Consider the following 21,332-nt stretch of genomic DNA (forward strand, 5'->3'; position numbering starts at 1 on the left):
AATAAACATGGTGTCAGAAATTGTTCGCGATCTTCCGTCAGCCAAGTTGGGTGGAGGTATCCGCCCGGAACGGCATAAAACCTCGACAACACAGCAAACAGAACGGCCGGCACTCCGAACTCCACGCCACCAACCTCAGCAGCAGCGCCGATGGCTTCGCTCACCATACAACCTCCGAAAGCCTCCTACTTCTCGTTGCCCAGCGAGTGCCCGAAATGGAAGCGCTTCGAATCTTTCGTACCTCTTCTGGACTCAGTGCACAGCCTGAAGAACACCAATTTGACGCCCTGCTGTACATCATGGGCGACCATGATGAGCACATCTTTGTCACCTTCAACCTCACAAGTGAGGTCTCCACAACGTTCAGCGTTGTGATAGAATGATTTCACAAATACTTCTTTCCCCGTCGCAACGTCATTTTTGGAAAGGGTTTATCCGTGATCAGTTGGTCGTCGGCAACAGAGACTGACAGCTGTCCCCGAAGTTGCAACTTTACCCAGAACTGATGTTACAAAAAGCCCCAGACGCAACGCGGCAAGTCCATACGGTGCGACAGAAACAGGCAGAGTTGAATCATGCCCAACCAAGCGTCAATAAGGTAATCGTTGCCCACCAGGAGAATTCGGAAGGCTCTCGCAAGCCCTTCACTGGCTGTAGTAGTACGAATACTAGGCCATCGTTTCCGCTTGTTAAGAAGCATGTGTCTTGCCGTTGGTGCGGGCGGGAATGACACCCACGATCTGCTTGCCCAGCACGTAATGAGATCTGCATGTCGTGACTGAAGAAGGGCCATTACATACAAGAGTTTCTCTTTCCAAACGCGTAGACGCAGTTCAAGCTCAAGATGCTAGGATCGAAAGTGGATTGCTGGGCACGGTGAGCTCTTCGTCGACAAAAAACTGGGAAGCAACAGTAATAGTCCAAGGGAGTCCCCAGTAATTCAAGATTGGCACGGGCGCTGACGAGACGGTGATACCACCTGAATGAACTGGGTAAACCTTATTTCTCTCGGAAATGACCTTTTCAAAGTATCGACTTGCAGAATAGTGCACTGACAGTCAGCGTTTTCAACCAGTCCTAGCTAAAAACAAGTCCCACAAACACACCTTTCAAACTGATTGAGTAATGGCGTGATCCTACCGCTCACTACACCACGCTAACAAATGTAAACAGACGTTGTTTTGCTAAAAAATGGAAGCTGTGATGTCGAGAGTTCTTTCTCTGACTTGCGTTCAAGGATTAGACAGGTCTTGAAGAGAGACCAATATGCTGCGCATCCAGATTGTAATGAATGTAAACAAGTATGTGCGAATTACCGAAGACTAGCTTTTGCGTGCAGGAAATCTGTTCTTACTTACAATGTATCAATTCTTTTTAAGGTCATCATTTCTAATTCATTTCGAAACAAACGCCGCATTTAACAGAGTACTTCCTAGAAAACTGTGATGCCACTCCGATGGCCAGCTTTAAACAAACACAAATTAAAAAAATAGCGAGAGTAATGGTTATGACGAAACAAACTGACTGTGTTACGTAGAACATCTGCGAATTTATCGCGAAAAAAACAAGTTGTGGAATGTTTCCAAAAACCCCGATTTCTACCCTGTGATCAGTTTGAAAATCAGAACCAGATTTTTACCCCCCCCCCCCTTGTAACATAACACAAAACCCGAAAACGAACAACCCGAAGTATACATGCAATATTCGGGCCCCATCCGTATAGGAATAATTGATGTGCCAAAAAAAAACAGTGATGAATATATTCTGTAGTGGCGCATCATCACCTCCTTGCCGAACCGCTATCCTCATCTTAAACAGCTGCCTAGCATCATCATCAGTGGTGCCTTTACAGGTCAGCCGTTCCACGTGACACAAAGATCGAACCCGGCTGCGCTCCAGGCGCGGTGCTAAGCCATCGCTGCTCTCCTGTTGCGGCCTGGGCTTGTACACCAACCATAAATGTAGGAGAGCCACAGCATCACTCAGCTCATGGCTTCCCTTTTTACAAGTCGGGATGCGGACGCGAACCAGAGCCAGGGGCACGGCGACAAGGTGACGTCGGGGGGACCCGAGGAAAGCAGTGTTCGAAGCATGAAACCTCAGAGGTTGGTTTTTCAAGCTGGACGCCACCTTCTCGCGGAACAACGTCACCAATGAGCCACTCAAGCACTCCATCCTCTGGGAGACACTTCCTCGCGACCTCCGCTGCATTACCGTCCTACCACCGGCCAGCGAAACACCCTATGATTACCTTCGGGCTGCTTTGCTCGAGCACTACGGCTATCAAGACGACCCGCCTGCACCACACGAGGTACCCGCACAGCTTGCACACGCTACGCCGCTACACATGGTACCTACGGTGCCACCCGGCACGGCGCCGTCCTTTCTCACCGAAGCCGACACCCCGGTTTCCGTCTCCAGCGCGGCAGCCTCACATTTACCGACGATACTGGCAGCCGACGACATCGCGGACGCTCACCCACTACAGCCTGCCTCTTAAGCTTCTAACGTACGGCGAGAAGGCACGGGTGAGCCACAGTGAACCGAGACAGCGACCTCCATTCCGCCTCGGGTAGCACAACCACCATCTACACCCACGGCGAGCCCTTCCCAGACACCGCTCTACGACCAATGCTTCACAACATTGTCAGCTCGATGCCAGTGTGCAGCAGGCCCAGTGCGCCCCTCACGAAGCGGTCATCGGTGCACCCACCACCTGCCGTCATAAAATTTCGGCTCCCGTGTTTGTGAATGCACGCTATCACCATGCCCCTACGCTGTGCGACGTTCTCAGCTGCAACAAGACTGTGGACGCAACTACCGTGCCTCCGAGCGAGCTGCTCGACAACCAGGAACCACGTGGGGTAGTAGATTCTATCAGAGTAATGATGAACATTCCCAAGCTACCTGCGATCAAACTTTTGACGGTTCCAGTAAGTGAGAACAAAGACCGCAGTCGCAGTCCGATCCGTTCACCTGGCTCATTCTCGCCTTTTACTTCGCTTACAGACGCCGCGTATTCTACGCCGTGTCGTCAAAGACACATCGGAGCACACAAACGCCGTCCACCTGGAGCCCGAATGGCTGCTCCACATCAACCCGGCCCTTCAACGACTGTGCGGACGTCACAAACTACGTGGAAATGCCCTTTGGCCCGCCCCCATCAAAAACGTTTCGTTGGTGTTGGCAGCCATTCACCACCAGGCTACGTGACTAGTAGATCTTCACAAGTCATCAAAACCGTCCCTTCAACCCCCCCATGACGGTCCAGAGCCCCTAAACTGCTTACAATTAAACGAACACGGGGTCGACCGTGGCGCTTACACCGTATAGGTTTGCGTGGGCCATGCAACAAAAGAACTGGTTGCATGACGGAGCGTCCTAACACCCACAAGCTGTCACCATACTCTTCTTTGGATCACCTTGTAAACCTGAGGGTGAATTCTGACTTTTTGGCAATTTTTTTCCCCTCTGGGTGCTCCTAGACGCTTCCGCGCCACAGGCCGTTTTTGTCACCTGCGACCGCTGCGCGACTCCCAGGCAAGGCCACCGGAGGGCTGTCTACACCCTGGATGCTCTAAACGGACTGACCACTACTGATTACGGTCTTAACTTAAATGTACAAACATTGTTGACTGTGCTTTAAATACCTATACATTGTTTTTCTGCATTGTTCCTGACATTTTTTTATACTGCATCGCGCTAGGGGAGAGCTCTGTAGTGGCGCATCATCACCTACTTGAAGCGCCACTGTCCTCATCATGAACAGCTGCCTATCATCATCATCAGTGGTCCCTGGCCACGTGAGCAGTCACTCGCGACACAGAGATCGAAAACGGCTGTGCTCCAGGGGCGGTCGTAAACCATCGCCGCTCTCCAGGTCCGGCTGGGGTTGCACACCAACAATAAATGTAGGAGAGCCACAGCGCATCACCGAGTCCACGCCTCCACTTTGCTACAATTCCAAGGTACTTACTTGTATAGGGCGTACAAGATTGGTGGAGTTATCAGGTAAAACTGGAAGTCAGCAGCCGAGTACCACGTCTGGATAAGGCACTGTAATGGTAAGGCATTAGTGAAGCTCAGAGTGGAGAATATATATGCAGTGGGCATGATCAGACAATCTGGATTCTATACAAGCTACAGATTTTGCATTTTAATTCTTGAATGTTTGGGCTGGATAAGGAAGTCGTTTCGCACACTATTACCACGTTTTCTGAAATAATATCCAGTGGGCTCAAGTATTCTTGTTGTCACAATTCCGAAATAGAGAATAAAAATTTTCGATGTGATTTCACTACGTCTTCCGCAATGGACGTAGGTGGTTAACCCTTCGCTGGACCCTATATACAGCCCCTCCAGTTGGCTCCTGGGGGCTAGCTTGAGCTGATCCTACCTTGCTGTGTTAACATCAAGATCCTCCATCAATCGTTAGATGTTAAACCGGGGGTTGAGGTAGAATCCTAAAAGGTAATTTTAGGGAATGTCCAGGTTCTTGGATTGTAATAAAAGCAGCTGAAATCTTTTAAGCTGCCGTTAAATATACATTTTTGGCGCGCACACGTGCTGCAGAGCTAGTTTTGTGATTACTTGGACCTTTCTTTCTGTATGACGGAGGTCATGTCGGAATAAAAGCTTAGAGTTCGGTATTGTCTTGTCCCACACACCAATCATCCATATTTACTTCCAGCTCTGCAACACTACCGCAAAAATATAGTAGTATTACTAGCGTACACGCCTGAGAAATTCATTTGGCTTTTCATTCTTAATATGTAACGCAATAAGTAGTTATATTTATTCTGTATTTGAAATACTACATGCGGTGCTTGCAAAATTGCGTTGCATTTCCATCGCGAGGAATAAAAAAATGAAAATTTTGTACTTTTAATTAAGTCTGTAAAGAATAGGTTGCTCTTAGATTTTTCTGATAAGCCTCACCTGCTGGTCCAGAAGGACGAAGTTCTGTACGTACAGGAGATTTGTCCACCAGCTGATGCGACAGTTGGTCTCAAACATCGTCACGAAATCTGCCCAACGTGGCCCATCGCCGAAGTGACACATCAGAAAAGCGCAGATCGCAACCACGATCATTACCATTGGGACGGTCCTGATTGGTACACGACAACAAAAGGTCGGGGTTACCGTAATCTGCAGATTGTATAGAAACTGTAGCTTCCGAAGCAAAATGTGTCACAAGTGTGCTACACTACATGTCTATTACCTACGTTGCTATTTATGTTCCCTTAAAAACCGAGATGTCTAATCTGCCTCCATTCATTTACGTGCCGTTGATCATATGCTAACTAGGCCGCAAGCACTGAGGCACTACCGAGGTTGAGTACAAGATGATTCACGCACGGCCCTTGGCTGAAAGCAGGAACGCTGGATCGGAGAGGGTGGTATCGGATTGAGGCAGTTAGGATACCGGCTGCCCCACCGGAGATAGACCCCTGCTATTTTTTTCACGAGCAACTCATATTGGTTCCTCAGCGGCTGGGCTTGTATACACTGTAGCTACATTTCATTGCCAGAAAAATAACCGAACTAATCTTGAATCGGTCGAGTTTATGTACTATAAAATATTGACACATAAATTCGCCTAAAAACGTTTTGTTGTTGATGTACTATAAAATATTGACACATAAATTGTCCTAAAAACGTTTTGTTTGGGGGGAAGAAGTGGTGTCTGAACACTGCGGTCCCATGGACCAGCTATAAGCTTCAGCTACAGAGGCCAGCTGGCATGTTGAAATTTCAGCATTCGGTCAAATATTTCCTGGAATGTATCAACCAAGAGCAAAAAAATTCTGGTCGCCTTTCCTGCTATGTTGAAACTGTTTTGTTGACTAAACTTGAACACATTTTTCCAGCCAATATTGAAGGACACGACTCAAAACATCGACTTCCTACGTTGTGATTCTCGAACTCGAACTGAAAAGGGTACGAAAATATGAAATTTCCCAGCGACCGAGTCACCTGTAGAAAACCCTCATTAAAAGAGCTCGACAAAGGCTGCTGAGGATTGTGGTGACCGCAGGGGTCTTTCAACATTTCTCCAGAGCTTACAGTCATACATTTTGAATTTTCTGGTGAATTTATATAAATTGTTAGAAATTTGCAGAGTGAATTTTCACCACTCGCACTTTGGCATAGTTCTGTTGCAACAAACTTCCCTGCAGTAGAAGATTGGGCAATAAATAGGTTTGATTGCATAGCGGCAACCGCCAAGATAACTGGAAAACAGTCTCTATTGGTCTCGTACATGCAATTGGTAGATTAGAATTTTAACCTTTAAAAATGCTGCTAATTTGTAGTGCAGTGCAATTTTATTTATTGTAATAATAATAACGCTTTCTATTTTCTGTTCCGGTTGTATGTTCTAGCTTCATTGCCTTAAGGTCTCACACTACTGACGTGCCAAAAAAGGGGTCAAACTTGTTGTTTAGTAGACCAGAGGAAAGCGAAGCCCTAGTGCTTAGCTTGGGTTATTATATGAGTATTTAACCAAGAAAGGGCAGTTATTTTATTTGTGCAGCCACATGGCGAATGACAGCTTATGCAAACATCAGGTGTGGGTGTATATACCTGTTTCCATTTAGGTATGACGTAAAACGGAGTGGCGCTCTGCTCATAGCAATTAAATGCATTTCGGTCGAGCCATTTAAGCTTGCAGTCAATCGGGGCTCACAGCTGTAGCATGGCCCATTTCTGTTTTTTGTCAATACGCCTTTTGTAGAATCTGTATAGTGCTTTATATGATGTTTTTCGTGATTATAGGTTGCACAAAGATACAGTACCTTAACACGCTAGGTATTACCTTAGATAGCGGTGAACATAAAAGAGCAGCCAATTCTTCTTCCCGCCACTTTGCTGAAGCTGCTTCAAAGTGGAATAAGTGACCACCAATCCCCTGGTGAGACAAAAGAATGCGAGATGTTATGGGTTTTATGGGAAAGGATTTATTAAAAAAACACCAAGTGCACAACTTTTATTCAGACTGCACGTCTTTAACTATGTGTGTAGCATATATTATGTATATTTTCATCTCCTATACGTCAATATTGTGTTCCTCAATAACGAGGTCGGATTTTATTTTACAGAATGGGGAAACCAGGGATTATTTCAAGTTCGGGAACGGACCACTTAACCAAGTACTGAACCTAGGTGCACAGACACGAACATCGATGGAAAAGAGCACTCTGAAAATAGTATTTATATTCTGGTCAGGAGCACAAATTGTCTGGTTTACTGGACTTCGATGACACCGTGGAAATATCGTATATTTAAACCTTACGCTGGCAATACATCAAGTCAATTTTTTACTATTTGCTTCATCATCATCACCAGCCTATCTACGCCCACTGCAGGGCAAAGGCCTCTGCCATTATTCTCCAATTACCTCGGTCCTGTGCCAACTGTGACCAATTTATCCCCGCAAACTTCTTGATCTCATCTGCCCATCTAACTTTCTGCCGCCCCCTGCAGCGCTTGCCTTCTCTAGGGATCCACTCTGTTACCCTTAATTACCAGCGGTTATCTTGTCTTCGCATTACATGCCCTGCCCACGTCCATTTCTTCTTCTTAATTTCTACTAATATGTCTTTAACACCAGTTTGCTCCCTGACCCACTCCGCTTTCTTCTTGTCCCTTAATGTTACACCTATCATTTTCCGCTGCATTGCCCGCTGAGTCGTTCTAAATTTAAGTTGAACCATCTTAGTAAGCCTCCAAGTTTCTGCCCGTAGGTGAGTACCGGTAAGATGCAGCTGTCATACACTTTCTTCTTCAGCGACAATGGTAGGCTGCTATTCATTATCTGAGAATATCTGCCATATGCACCCCACCCCATTCTGATCCTTCTAATTATCTCTGCCTCATGGTTGGGATCCGGGGTCACAACTTGGCCTAAGTATATATATTCGCTTACCACTTCCACTGCCTCGCCACCTATCTCAAACCGCTGTGCTGTCCCGAGGTTATTGATCATTACTTTAGTTTTCTGCATATTAATTTTCAGGCCCACGGTTCTACTCTGTTCGCCCAGTGCGGAAAGCATGCTTTGCAATTCGTCCCCCGAGTTATTTAGCAAGGCCACGTCATCAGCAAATCTGAGGTTACTGAGGTATTCTCCATTAACCCTTACTCCCACCTGTTCCCAATCCAACGTTCTGAATACTTCTTGTAAGCATGCTGTGAATAACATAGGAGAGATTGTGTCTCCTTGTCTGACACCCTTCCTAATAGGTATTTTACTGCTCTCCCTATGGAGGATGATGGTAGCTGTAGACCCATTATAGATATCCTCTAGTATTCTTACATAATGCTCATCTACCCTCTGGTTCTGTAATGCCTGAATGACTGCTAGGGTTTCGACCGAGTCAAATGCTTTCTCATAATCTATGAAGGCTATATATAGGGGTTGAGTATACTCAGCGCACTTCTCTATCACCTGATTGATCGTGTGAATATGGTCCATTGTTGAATAACCTTTACAGAACCCTGCTTGTTCTTTAGGTTGACTGAAATCTAAGGTTGCAGAGATTCGGTTAGCGATTACCTTGGTAAATACCTTGTAGACGACAGAAAGTAAGCCGATCGGCCTGTAATTTTTCAAGTCCTTCATGTCGCCTTTCTTATGGATTAGGATGATGTTCGCGTTCTTCCAAGATTCCGGTACCATTGCGGTCATTAGGCATTGCGTATACAGGTTTGCCAGTTTTTCAACTACAAATTCTCCGCCATCCTTCAAGAGGTCTGCTGTTATCTGATCCTCACCAGGTGCTTTGCCCCCTTTCATTTCTTTCAAAGCCTTCATTAGTTCTTCGGTCGTTACTGGTGGGATGTCTATCTCCTCTGAACTACTGTCTCGTTCGGCATTATCCTGGATGTCCCGGCTACTGTACAGATCCCTGTAGAACTGCTCGGCCACTGTGACTATTTTATCCCTATTTGTGATGACATTGCCTTGCTTATCCTTAAGTGCATAGATCTGATTTTTCCCCACGCCAAGACGTCTCTTCACTGCTTTCAGGCTACCTCCGTTCTTTACAGCGTATTCGATCCTCTCCATATTATACTTCCGTATGTCAGCTGTCTTACGCTTATTGATTAACTTCGAGAGCTCGGCTAGTTCTATTCTGTCAGCTGCGGTAGAGATTCTCATGCTTTGCCGTTTCCTCATTAGATCTTTCGTCTCCTGAGAAAGTTTACCAGTATCCTGTCTAGCAATAGTGCCCCCGACTTCCACTGCACACTCCGTGATAATGCGTGTAAGGTTGTCGCTGGCTTCTTGTGTCGTAAGCTCGGCTTCCTCGTTAAGGGCGGAATATCGGTTCTGCAGCGCGATCCGGAATTCTTCTACTTTACGTCTTAGTGTTAGCTCATTTATCGGCTGCTTTCGTACTAGCTTGTTGCGGTCCCTCCTCAAATCTAGCCTAATTCGAGATCTTACCATACTGTGGTCACTACACCTTACCCTTCCGAGCACTTCCACATCCTGCACGACGCCAGGGTTATCGCATAATATGAAGTCTATTTCATTTTTTGTGCGCCCCATTCGGGCTCCTCCAGGTCCACTTCCAACTCTCCCGTTTACATAAGAAGGTATTCATTATGCGTTGGTTATTCCGTTCTGCAAACTCAACTAGTAGGTCCCCCCTGCTATTTCTACAGCCCAGACCATAGTTCCCAACTGCCTTGTCCCCAGCCTGATTCTTGCCTACTTTAGCATTGAAGTGCCCCATAACTACGGTATACTGCGTTTTTATTTAGCCATTGCCGATTCCACATCTTCATAGAAGCGTTCCACTGCTTGGTCGTCGTGGCTGGATGTGGGCGCGTAGCCATGCACCACCTTGAGCTTGTACCTCTTATTGAGCCCAATTACAAGACCTGCTGCCCTTTCGTTAATGCTATAGTATTCGTCTATGTTTCCAGCTATGCTTTTATTGACGAGAAATCCCACTCCCAGTTCTCTTCTGTCTTCTAGACCATGGTAGCATAGGGCGTGTCCATTTTTCAGCACCGTAAGGGCTTCGCCTGCCCTCCTAACCTCGCTAAGCCCTATTACATCCCATTTAATGCCTTCTAATTCCTCGAACAACACCTCGAGACTTGCTTCGCTAGATAAGGTTCGCGCGTTAAACGTTGCCAGGTTCAGATTTGCTGTTTGCTTATACCCATTCAAATGTACCGGTAGGGGGAAAAATTTTCGCTGGTGGTTTCTAGTTGAGAAAACATGGAAATGGTCGAAGTGACCAGGTATTCCCACGAGAGAGGAAGATGACGAGTACTGCATTGACCACCCAGATCTTATTGCGACCTATCGTTACACTTTTACAGGAAGCTTCGCGGCAAGAGTAGTCTATGCTGGTGCGGACAGAACCAACTGTGGGAATATTGTTACAGAAGACTTCTGAAGTTTTAAAGCAATCCACCACCACAGATAATAAGACCACTTTCAAAAGAGCTACTACTGTCGGTTTCTTTACCCGAAACCTTTCTGGTTTCGACGCATGCACGTCTGCGCGCGCATGCGTCGTAGCTACCCGTGCGCTGAGTCGCGCTCAATAGTAACGGCGGTAGGGCGTGTACACGTGATAACGGCGTGGTGGGTGAGTGGAAAGTTCGCGCGCTGGTGTGCGGAAGTGTGCGCATGCGCGTCTCTCCCCCGTACTCCTCTCCCTCGAACGCGGGCGGTGTGTTTATAAGCGGCGGAGCGCGCGTTCGGAATTCAGTCAAGGGCGTCTTTGCTTGGCTTTCGCTTGACTTGACGCTTTGCTTGACGGCACCAAGCAATAAAGACAGGCTTTAACTTTACATTCCTTGCCTTCGCTTCTCCTTCATTCAATAAATAAGAATAATAAAGACGAAATAACAATTAAGCATTCCCAAACCATACCCAATTACTCAAAATTCACGCGATATCCCCACCACTCTGCGACGCATTTACTCGAGTTCGCCCCGTGGGAAGATGCGGGCGGGTTTTTTTTTCTTGTAGCTGGCTGCGGGGGCCCTGTTAATCTGGTTAAACAAATATGGTTTCGTTGGGGTTAGCCAACCGTGGCATGTTGTATTGAATCGAAAGATTTGGGATAAACTGCAAACTTACGGCTTGCAGTCACTATTGTATCTGGTGATAGGGTGCCGATGGATGAAGGTAGAAGTGTGGTGATACATTGTTGTATAGTCAGCATGAAGGACGGTGCGGCATAGATGAATGTTCGATTGTGGACGGCAAAGGTAGTGGCTTCATCTGTGCTTAGTTGGGGGTCTAGAAAAGGGACTTGTGTAGTCTTTGCCTGTAGTGGACCACGATGTCTTTCCTGCGCAGTAGCGGTGGACGATTGTGTGCTGAGGTGATGATACTCAGGGAAGGGAATGTGCCCGGCGTATATAGGCGCGGGCATCGGGCGGATCCGCCTTATAAATATCGATAAATTTGAGACAGGCAAACTAACATATATAGTCTTGTGGAAGGATTTGTCTTGTTGGAAGGATATGAAGTATTTGAAAATCCGTCCTCGTGAAAAATGAAAATCTGTCCAAATTGTGTGAGGGTGTTATTTTGGGGATTGTTTCTTTAACTCTACGGATTGCGTTAGTAATAGCGGATTATGTGTAGAGTCCACGGCGGGGGACTTGGATGGGCTAAACATTTTTTTCTGCCGAAGTTTATGAACTGCGGAGGCTACATTGGCATTGTAGTGGGGATAGGGAGACTCGTCAACATCGAAGGTATTGACGTCGTTTATATATTCAATTGGACATGAATCAGGCCCCGGGAATTTTTCGCCATTGCTATAATAAGGTTGCTTCCTTTGTGTAGTGACAGTGCGCGACTATTTGAATAATCTGCAGATGGTGGTTTCAAGTTTTTCCATCGAGGGAAATGTGTTTGTGCTAGGGCCACTTGGGGGAAAAAGAATCCCCAAAATGCGGACTCCCGCCGCTTTAATAACTGACTTCGAATTTATGAGAATACCCGGAACAAAACGCTCGTTTTCCTTTTGTTTAGAGTACCAACACAGGGTTTTAAATTGGTGATTGTGGCACTTACAATTCAAGACCCCGTGTTCGAAGGTTACTCACTGGCTTGTTTTCGGGGCGTGGTTTAGTTTCGGATTTGGAGGCGGCGTCTGTATAGACAGTAGCAAAGTTTCGGCCTTATTATTCAACAATCGCTTTCGCTCGAGATTCCGTGCGAGCGTCGTGATGTGTCGGATGCATGTTGCGTGGCATTGTGGCAACATCAATGAACTTCTGAATCTCATGGGGAAGCTGAGTTGCATCGTCCTGCGGGGGCTGCAGAGGAGAGTGCCGGTGCAGTTTAGAAAGAATGGGTCTACCTGTAGGGGTAGAGCTAAGATGTAAAAATTGGCTCAAATGGTGGGCATAGAATATTTCATCTAAGGTATTGTAGTCTCCCAACCGCAAGACTTTCTGCCTTGAGGTGGTAACAGGTAGTCCCAATGATACTTTGTACCCCTCGCGTATCATCGTTTCCATCTTTTCCATTTCGGTCTTGGAGTGTATGGCGTAGGGGAAGGATTAAGTGATCCTAGATACGACCAAGGCTCTAACCAGCCTGAGTACATCCTCCTCTCGCATGCGCCTCGTATTGGTACTTGGACGTTTGGTACTTGGTACTTGGTTGTTGGATGTTCGAGCGATCCGCTTGGAAAAGCATGCCCAAAATTCCGACTTCTGGAGTCGGAACAACAACTTGGCCGTCCGTATGTAGAGAGATGGTTTTCGACCCAGGAGAGGGTTTCTTCCTTGCTAAAACGATCAGCAGCTACGATTTCTGCGGCGAGCGTTCTAGGCCACACTACTGGGCCAATTGCATGACTATATCAACCCCCTCTTGTGGAATATTGTCCATCTCCCCTACTAATTTTTGAATGGCACTTATAATAATATCGCCCGCATATAATCCATGGCGTATGTCTGGTACATAAGCCAGGACCGGAGGGAGACCCATGAGGTCTATGTTAAATAGCAAGGGGGACAGGACGGCACCCTGGGGTGTGCCCTTGTTGCCGTGGGAAATAGGATCCAATGTCAGTTCACCAACCTCGAGAATAGCTTTTCGACCATCAAGGAGGTCTCGAACGTAAGTGTAGGTATGAAGCCCGCCGTTTTGGCCGTTTAGCTGTTTGAGTATGGCTGTGTGGCTGACATTATGGAATGCCCATTTTATATCTAGGGTTCGTATTCCTTTTGGGTGGTCCCAGGAGGATAAAAGAATGACCTCTTCTGTAAGGTTAAGAAGGATGTCCTGCATACAGAAGTCACTGCGAAATCCACACCTGGTATGAGAAAGCATGTTGTGCTGCTCGAGATAGTTCTGTAGCATTTTGTGGATGATGTAAATCCACACCTGGTATGAGAAAGCATGTTGTGCTGCTCGAGATAGTTCTGTAGCATTTTGTGGATGATGTGTTCCAATAGCTTCCCCAAACACCAGGTTAGGGAGATGGGGCGAAGATATTGTGTGCTCGGTGGCCGTCCAGGCTTTGGAATAGGGCGCCCTTCTGCCATCTTCCATTCTTCTGGCAGTCGACCTGACCTCCACAAAGTGTTGAGATGGCCCATGAGGTCAATAATAAACTCGTTATCTAAGTACGCCAGCAGCTCATTTGTTATGCCGTCCCCACCTGGAGCCGTCTTCCGCCTGATGATGTGAACGGCCGCTTTGATTTTGTGGATGTAAATGTCTTCATTCAATTTAACAGTTGGCGGCCCTGTACATGTTGGTAGTAAGGTTTTTGGATAGACTGGGAGGTATTTATACTGTAGGGACTTCATGACGACAACAGAATCCCTGTGGTGGTTGGTAATTACCTTTCACAAGGTGTAATTCGATTCTGTGTTGCTTTTGGAAGGGTCGATTAGATATCGGAGCCGTCTCCAGGTCTTTGATGTAGTGAGCGTGCCCTGTCGACGGTCACATAGGGATAACCAACTTTCTTTGCATAGGTGAGCCGCATAGGGGGCTACTTCCTCTGTCAGCAGAGCTATACTCTTTTCAGGCGACGATTGAGACGCTGTCGTTTCCATGGTGTCATTGGGCTCCTTTTTGCTTCCCATAAGTGGAAAAGGTGTAGACCTACACAGGGGGCCGCCATGATAAGGTGAATATTATTTGTAACGCGAATCATGTCTTCATGAAATTGGGCGGTTCATTTCTTTAGCGTGAGGTACGTGGTGGCACCACCGTCAAGTCTGGCTTGCTCCCTTTGTTTGAAAAATTTCGGCCAGTCCGTTAGCTTGGCGGTACCTAGCGGCGCACCGTATAAGTGTCGAAGTATTGTGGTAGCAGGGACGGAGTGGTCGCTTCCCATTGTTTCCCCCGTGTGAGACCACATAGCCTTGCCATTCCCTGTGGTAATCGTGAGATCCAGTGACGTGTCTTTGGAGATGACTGCCCAGCGGGTTCAGAATTACTCCGTCATAAAAGAGGTGTAAGCTATTGCTTTCTATTTCTTTGAAAAGGTGCCTTTTTGCCCGTTTGACAGACGTAATACTCATGTTTAAAATTAAAATCTTCTTCTGTGAACAAAGCCTATACCTTCCAATTTTACTTTTTCACTATGCTTTAAATGCTGTGATTTTCTGCTATTGACGCTGTACAAGGTGGATAAACATTTTCTTGCAAGGGGTTATTCTCATTTTTAATCACAGGGGGAAGGTTACTGAAGCATACGTAATGGGTGTGAATACTGGGGGTCCTTGCTCCATTGTATTTCTTTGAAAAAGGCTCAATATTTTGTTTATTATTCTGTGGTATAAGTTATGTAGCCTCACAGAGCAGATTTTACGTTCTCTTGAGTGCTAAAACAATTGTGATTGCTATGGTAGAAACCCGTATGAGGAGAGGAAATGCCTATTTTCTACGGAACAACCTACTTTTCCGTGGCCAAAATACTGTTGGTAGCTTCCGAGGATATTTATTTGTAACGATTTTCAAGGCTCCTTTCATCTGATGCCATTGCATGGCTCAATGGGCCTGGCATGTTGCTTGGAGGGTTCTTGTAGTGAGTGTTGGTGAGATTTTCTACGGCTCTTGGTACTGAAGTGTGGGCAGTATTTGAACATACCCATGCCAAATATAGCGCAGTGGGCCCATGCCGAGAACTGATGGAATAAGAATTTACTGAAAAGCGCAACCTTCACAGTCCAGGATCCTAGAGACTTCCACTGTACAATACAGCCCGGAAGGTAATGCTCTTAACGCAGGCAAGATAGAAGAAGTCTACCGTAAACTTTGACACAGCGTCACAGCAGTTAACGAACTCTCAAATGAGGGGCCAGAAGCTCGAAATAAATTTGAGGTCATTTCAAGAGTTAACACTTGTTGTCACTGTTTTCTGCGGGGTTTCGGAAACACATGGGTTGATGCGAAACAGCAATATCCATGCAATTTTGAGACTCCTGCATGCTAAAAGAGTTTTATTTCGAGCGCTTTACTTATTTAAATGGGTTCAGAAGTGGCCAGAGGCATACTGGAAGGACCTTGCATCCATCGGCAGTAAATATTTGACCATTGGCCTTTATACTGGGCGGGTAAAAAGAGCAATAAATTCGGTACTACGAGTGCCAAAATTTTGGTCATACCGCGTAACTCTGGAATCGATCATAGCGGTCCAAATATGGGGTGCGAATCAAAACGATATAAGCGCGAGCGCATCCACGCTTTGGTAATGAATAAACCATGTAACTCATTTCACAAGTTATGCAGCTGGCCATGCCAACTGGAACATTAGATTCCGAGGTATCCTCCAGATCACGCGAATACCCAACAAGAGGCAAAGCAGAAAACACCGTGGGTTTTGGCTATTTTTATATCAGAAGGAGAAAGTGCTTCAAATCGCAAGGATTCCTACTACGGCAATTTCTCTCATCCAGGCGCTGTACAGAAGATGTAAACAGTCTTCGAGAATCCGTAGAAAGGCAACCGCTGGACATGCGCCACGTGACCGCCAACCATCTAAAGGAGAATCTAGGCATAAGGTTGGAAAAGCGAAGCAGAATCAATCTGCTCGAGAACTTCTGCCATAAGGCTGACCTGCATGACCTTCGAGGCTGGCAGTGACGTACTTGTATAATCACCCCTTGATCAATGCTATCTCAACAGTAGTATTCGTCTTTATATCCGTCTATATTACACATATTACAGTCTGTTCTTACAGCCGCTCTCAACTATAGCAGAAAATACTGGGAAACCACGTTTCAGATCGCTAAGGCAACTGCGGCACAATAAACACCTAGACCAAAAATATATGTTGAAGACTGGAGAGTGCCGATGGTCCTTTCCTGCCCGTCGAAAAAATAAACTTCAATTAAATGCGCTGTCTGTGTTCTAAATGATCACTTGTCCGTCATTGCACACTTTGCCTGGAACAACGCCCTGCAAATTTGGTTCAAAACCCTATTAGCTTCTGTACTTGATCCCAGAGATCTTGAATTTCCCGAAAAAAAGTTGTCGCCGTTAAATATTTCAATAAAAATGACGTGTTTCACTTGATCGGTTTATATTCAACTACCTGGATAAATTTCAATAAACCGCGAACAGGCACCCAATAGAAACATGAAACAGTATACTAATAAAGTTTCTAAAGTCCCGCCTCCGCCGGCTGCGGCATTGCTTGGTTTTTTCCATGTCAGTATACTTATTAGTGGCGAGCTGCAGACGCATTAGGGACGCTGGAATTTGAGTCCTTTTTGTCAATAGTTCAATGATACGTTCATCCTCTGGGGCAGCACTTCTGTAATCGTAAACCTCAAGCACAAATTGGCGTGGGTCATCCAGTAGTCATTCAAACATCCACCGCTGCCAAGCCCGAACTTGTGCGTGGGCCCTGCGGTGTGTACCACTCATACTTTTAACCGTGGATTTAAGCCTGGAAAGGCGACGGCTCTGCGCTAGTTTTTGAACTTTGGCATGCCGAAGTCTAGAAATTGCTGTTGCATTCCACATCGTCCCTAGGATGGCAACGCGTCATCTGTCAAAATGAATGTCGCGAACCTAAGGAAAGACATGGAACCCTAGAACGTGGTGCTCATCTTTCAAAGGAATGCAAAGGGAAGTTGTTAAGTTTTTTCAACTTGTTCACCCCTAAACCATAACGCCTGTAGCACACGGGCACTGCAAGAACCCCATAAGTTTCTTCATCTACGATGGTGCAAACACGGGTACATCTCATCTGAAAGGTGTAAGGTGGTGCCCGACTGTGCTGCCATAACATCGTATTTTCACCCAAGTAACACAGCATAACGGCTATCGAGTAAGCCACAATAGCTTTTCCTTGCGTTCTGTTGTTTGGGATGGATATCACGCCTTTCCGTGTCGTAACCCACACCGAGTTCCTCAGCGCAGAGGACGAGGTGCTGGTGTTGGTGCAATGCATTGGACCGTGCTCGCAAAAGAACTCGTTCCACAACGTACAACACTTTCTGGCCACATTGCTCAAGTTGCTGGTTTACTTAGAGAATGGTTGAACCAAAGTATAAAGAAGCCAATAGAAGAAAAGCATTGAGCATGTAGAGTGGACATGCGGAGTGGTGCAAAGTCTTCTATCTATAACACTCTGTGACCCATACAATCTCGTGAAGTTCAGTTTTTTTGCTTTTTCTTTACGTTCCCAGCCTAGAGTTCCTTCGAAATTCCAAACAAAATTTGGAAATCCTGGGCGGGGTTCATGGGCGTAAAATTTACGTGTTCTAATATCGACACGAGGCTTTTCAAGCAGAATTAAAAGTTCCTACTGCACCGTTAGCGACATGAATATTACGACATACAGCAATCCGCGTCTTTTTTTTAACAAACAAGCGTCGCATGGATGGATACTATACAAACTTTTATATAAGTGCCCAGACAAATGACAGGAGATTGTGTAGAATCGAGAAAAATAGTTGGGTTTCCAGTCCTAGCAACAGCGCGATAAAGAAGAGTGTTAACTCGAAATCATCAAAGGTAGCTTTTTTTTGTTACCTAAATTTTACCAAATATGTTCTATTATGTACCTTCAATTTCCACTTGTATTAAAACGCCACCTGGAAACCAACGCTCACGTCTGTTTTTCAAAGAGAGGCCAGGGTAGCAGTGCAACTCCACTTTTTTGCTATTCCAAGACAGAAACGTGACAGAATACACTGGTCTTTCATAAATTTAATGGCAAAATGTTTGAGGCATTTGTGCACAAAAAACAAAAAAAACAGCAGAGACATATGCAAGACATAATAAACTAGTATTATAAAGCTAAAAAAGTCCAAATAAATTGTAAGCTGTCCAGCTAGCATCCCAAAAAAGACCTTGCCATACTCTGCATCAAATCAGAACATCCGCTCATATGTTCCCCTAGTAAAGCCACTTGTGCTTCAGAAAAGTTCGACTAGTGCAATTTTCTTTGGCACTACTTGACACTTATATTTACACTACAAGCACAACGCGATTTTAAATTTACCAAGCTGTCCGCTTTCGGCTCCAGACACAAATATCTTTACGCCGTGTGGGGAGGGAAGTAAATTTAGTAATTATTTCGTTCTTTAAATATTTTTCACAGCATACTGACTTGCAACAGTATGCATGTAAAGTACCGAGGAGTGACGAGAAGAAAATGCACAGAGAAACTGAAGGAAATCTGAAGGGACCAATAGATGGCGCTCGTTTTGTGTTAAAATGAAGAAGCTAGTACTGGAAAGAGAAGAGTTGAATCTAATCAAGAGTTGCATGCCACAATACACGAGAACTATACTCCAAAGTGCCTTTCTCATATCGACCACGCGACCGATCCTTACGCTGTGTTTAAATAGGGGACAATGTACGAACATTTACTCGCGTATGCGATGGACATGGCTCTCACTGTAATGCAAAACAAAAATACAACTCAATAAAACAGAGGAAAGATTTGAGTAGGGGCAAATAAAAGTCTAGCCTTCCCTTACAATGATTGCATTGTTCTTTCGTTTCAATTGGTCTATGGCATATCGCCCCTATTGGATTAGTTTTACACCAGTGATATCCAAAAACCTACGAAAACCAACAAAATATTTACATAGTTCGAAAACTTTCACTTTTTACCTAATTTGTTTTCGGTTTGTTGCATTAAACATTTTGGGCAGACTACATTAAATCCAGTAGTGTACTGTCTTGCAGATTTCGCACACGGTAGACCAAATTTTATTCTGCAAACATTCTTACGAAGGCGCAATTCAATGACTTAATTTACGCCGTCAGCCGTTCATGTTGTGAAAGATTTTATAGTCCCAAAAAACATAATAAAGAACTTACCCTATGAAGAAAAACGTGTCTGTTGCCAGTCCTCCTCGCCGGGCGATTTTCGTAAAAACGTTGTCTTCTTTCAAGGCGTCCACGTCACCTAGGAAACAAAAATTTTCAAACTTTGAAAGGGCAACTGTGAACAGCAGGTTTACCTGTACAGTGTTCTAATAGTAGTTTCTTTTCTGAGCGGTTGTTGTAGAAGTGACAGAACTCAGCAGAGCAAAAGCAAAGCCATTGAATAGTCAGTGACAGCTTGCTGGTGCTTGTTAGGTAATTTCGCTGCCATACAAATTTCCATTACCTCTGCAAAACACAGCACCGCAGGTATCGCAGCTTCTCACATCGATTCATCACGTGATTCTGAGAAATGTATTGATTAAATATGAATTTTGCGTCTTATGTTGTTTCACTTGGTCTTCTTAAAAAAGCAGATGCTTGAATTGAAATATACATTTTTAGGGTTTCCTTTCGCACATAGTAAAAACAGTACATATATATTTACCCGGCATTGTTTTGCTATTACAAAGAATTAGGGCAGAAGGAGTTGTCGCATCAAAACCGAGAGGTGGGTGAATTAGTCCAAGTTGACCAAAAAACGTTACAAGAGCAACCTACATATACGTTGTTACTTTTGCGACGCGGAAACATTTCTTCGAGGTAGAAAGAGCGGTTTGAAGCAGGGCTGGTGCATTTGGAATGGGATTTTACGAGGACTGAAGGTCGTCGAGCACAGGGAGAATGACCGGACACAATGAGAATAATTTGCGGCGTTACAGGAAGCACACACAGTGTATGCGCTTCTGTGAATTAAAATTTGGGGGTGTAAGGTCACCGCGGGGGAGGGTTGACCAGTTTGATCGAAAAGGTGACGGTGTCACTGTTTTGAAGTTGTTATTCATTAAATTCGTGGCAAGACGGGACGTTTAGAAGACATGCTGAGAGACAAAGAGAACACCTTGGTTGAGCAATAAATAGTCGGAGTTAACAAAAGCCGGTTAACAGATCGTGGGGAGCTTAAAGGCGGACTACCGAAAGGGCGGAAGACGAAGCATCTCCTTTCCTTGCCCTCTCAGAAGGAGCATAGTAATGTCGGAGAACCGAGATCCTCAAAGATGTCGTCATGTCATAATAAAACAGCAATACGGAACCGTTAAATTGCGTCGAAGAAGGCAGAAAATCTGCCCGCATTTAACGCAGTTTAAATGTATGTATTTTGATTGCATCAAAAATGTTCGCAAACCAAGATTTATAGATATAAGTGTTTGTTGATGATGCGCAGGGTTTTATATACACTGTCGTTGAGACCCCTTTCTGCACCGGGAAGGATTGTGTTACTAGGCATAGGTTGAAAAGATGATCTTTTTTCTGGGGTGGGGGGGGGGGCGATAGAGTTTTGGAGTCCCTGGTGCAGGCATTAGTATAGGCGGCTTCACTTGCTTCTTGCTTGGCTGCCTCAATCCCGTTCCGACAAACCTGTTTGGCTCTCCATGTGAGGTGCTGAACGGTGCTTCTCAACAAAATATTTCTGAAGGCGATAATTAAAACAATATAATTACACTTTGAGAGAGTGTAATAATATTGATTCTAGTATTCGGTGTTCGCGATAGTTTTTTTTTTCAGAAGCATAGCCACGATATCGGTTTGTTTAGTTCTTGTTTGTATAATCATTTGCAGCCACGAGGATGCCCAGGGATCTCAAATACAAACATTCTAGCCTTCGTACTTTCGCAAACCGCTTTTTCAATGTATGCTGTTTTTATTTATCGAAAGCTTTTCTCGAACGGCTTTTATCCCGGTTTGTCACATAAAATGACTAAGTGTTACCCATTTTTTTGCAGTAGTTTTTGAGAATGTCGCTGGACTGGTGACCTGCCCGCCATGTTGTCCATATAGTCATTTCTTAATCACAGCTGCGCCTGCCTTCAGCGAACTGGCTCGTCTCGATTGTGTTTTCCATGTTGCTCCCTTCGTTAAAATAGTATGGTTTACACTTGTTTAAAGTTGTTAACAATACCTATTGGCGGACCTTTCAGGTTACTACAAATAC

At 45.2% G+C, this 21,332-nt stretch overlaps 1 protein-coding gene across 1 annotated transcript in view; it reads right to left on the reverse strand.

The window, feature by feature from the left end:
- The window catches only part of LOC144143351 (O-acyltransferase like protein-like), a 37,471-nt gene extending 18,095 nt beyond the window's left edge, over positions 1-19,376 (reverse strand). The window contains exons 1-4 of the mRNA XM_077675119.1: positions 19,295-19,376; positions 6,818-6,910; positions 4,939-5,107; positions 3,977-4,056 (exon numbers count right to left, since the gene is read on the reverse strand). Coding sequence (XP_077531245.1) covers positions 3,977-4,056; positions 4,939-5,097 — 239 coding nt within the window. The 5' untranslated portion in view covers positions 5,098-5,107; positions 6,818-6,910; positions 19,295-19,376. The remainder of the gene's footprint in view (positions 1-3,976; positions 4,057-4,938; positions 5,108-6,817; positions 6,911-19,294) is intronic.
- Between the last annotated feature and the right edge of the window lie 1,956 nt (positions 19,377-21,332).

Source organism: Haemaphysalis longicornis, unplaced genomic scaffold (assembly GCF_048455015.1).
Source record: "Haemaphysalis longicornis isolate Haplotype H1 unplaced genomic scaffold, Haemaphysalis longicornis Haplotype H1 scaffold_6, whole genome shotgun sequence".
Classification (NCBI taxonomy): domain Eukaryota; kingdom Metazoa; phylum Arthropoda; class Arachnida; order Ixodida; family Ixodidae; genus Haemaphysalis; species Haemaphysalis longicornis.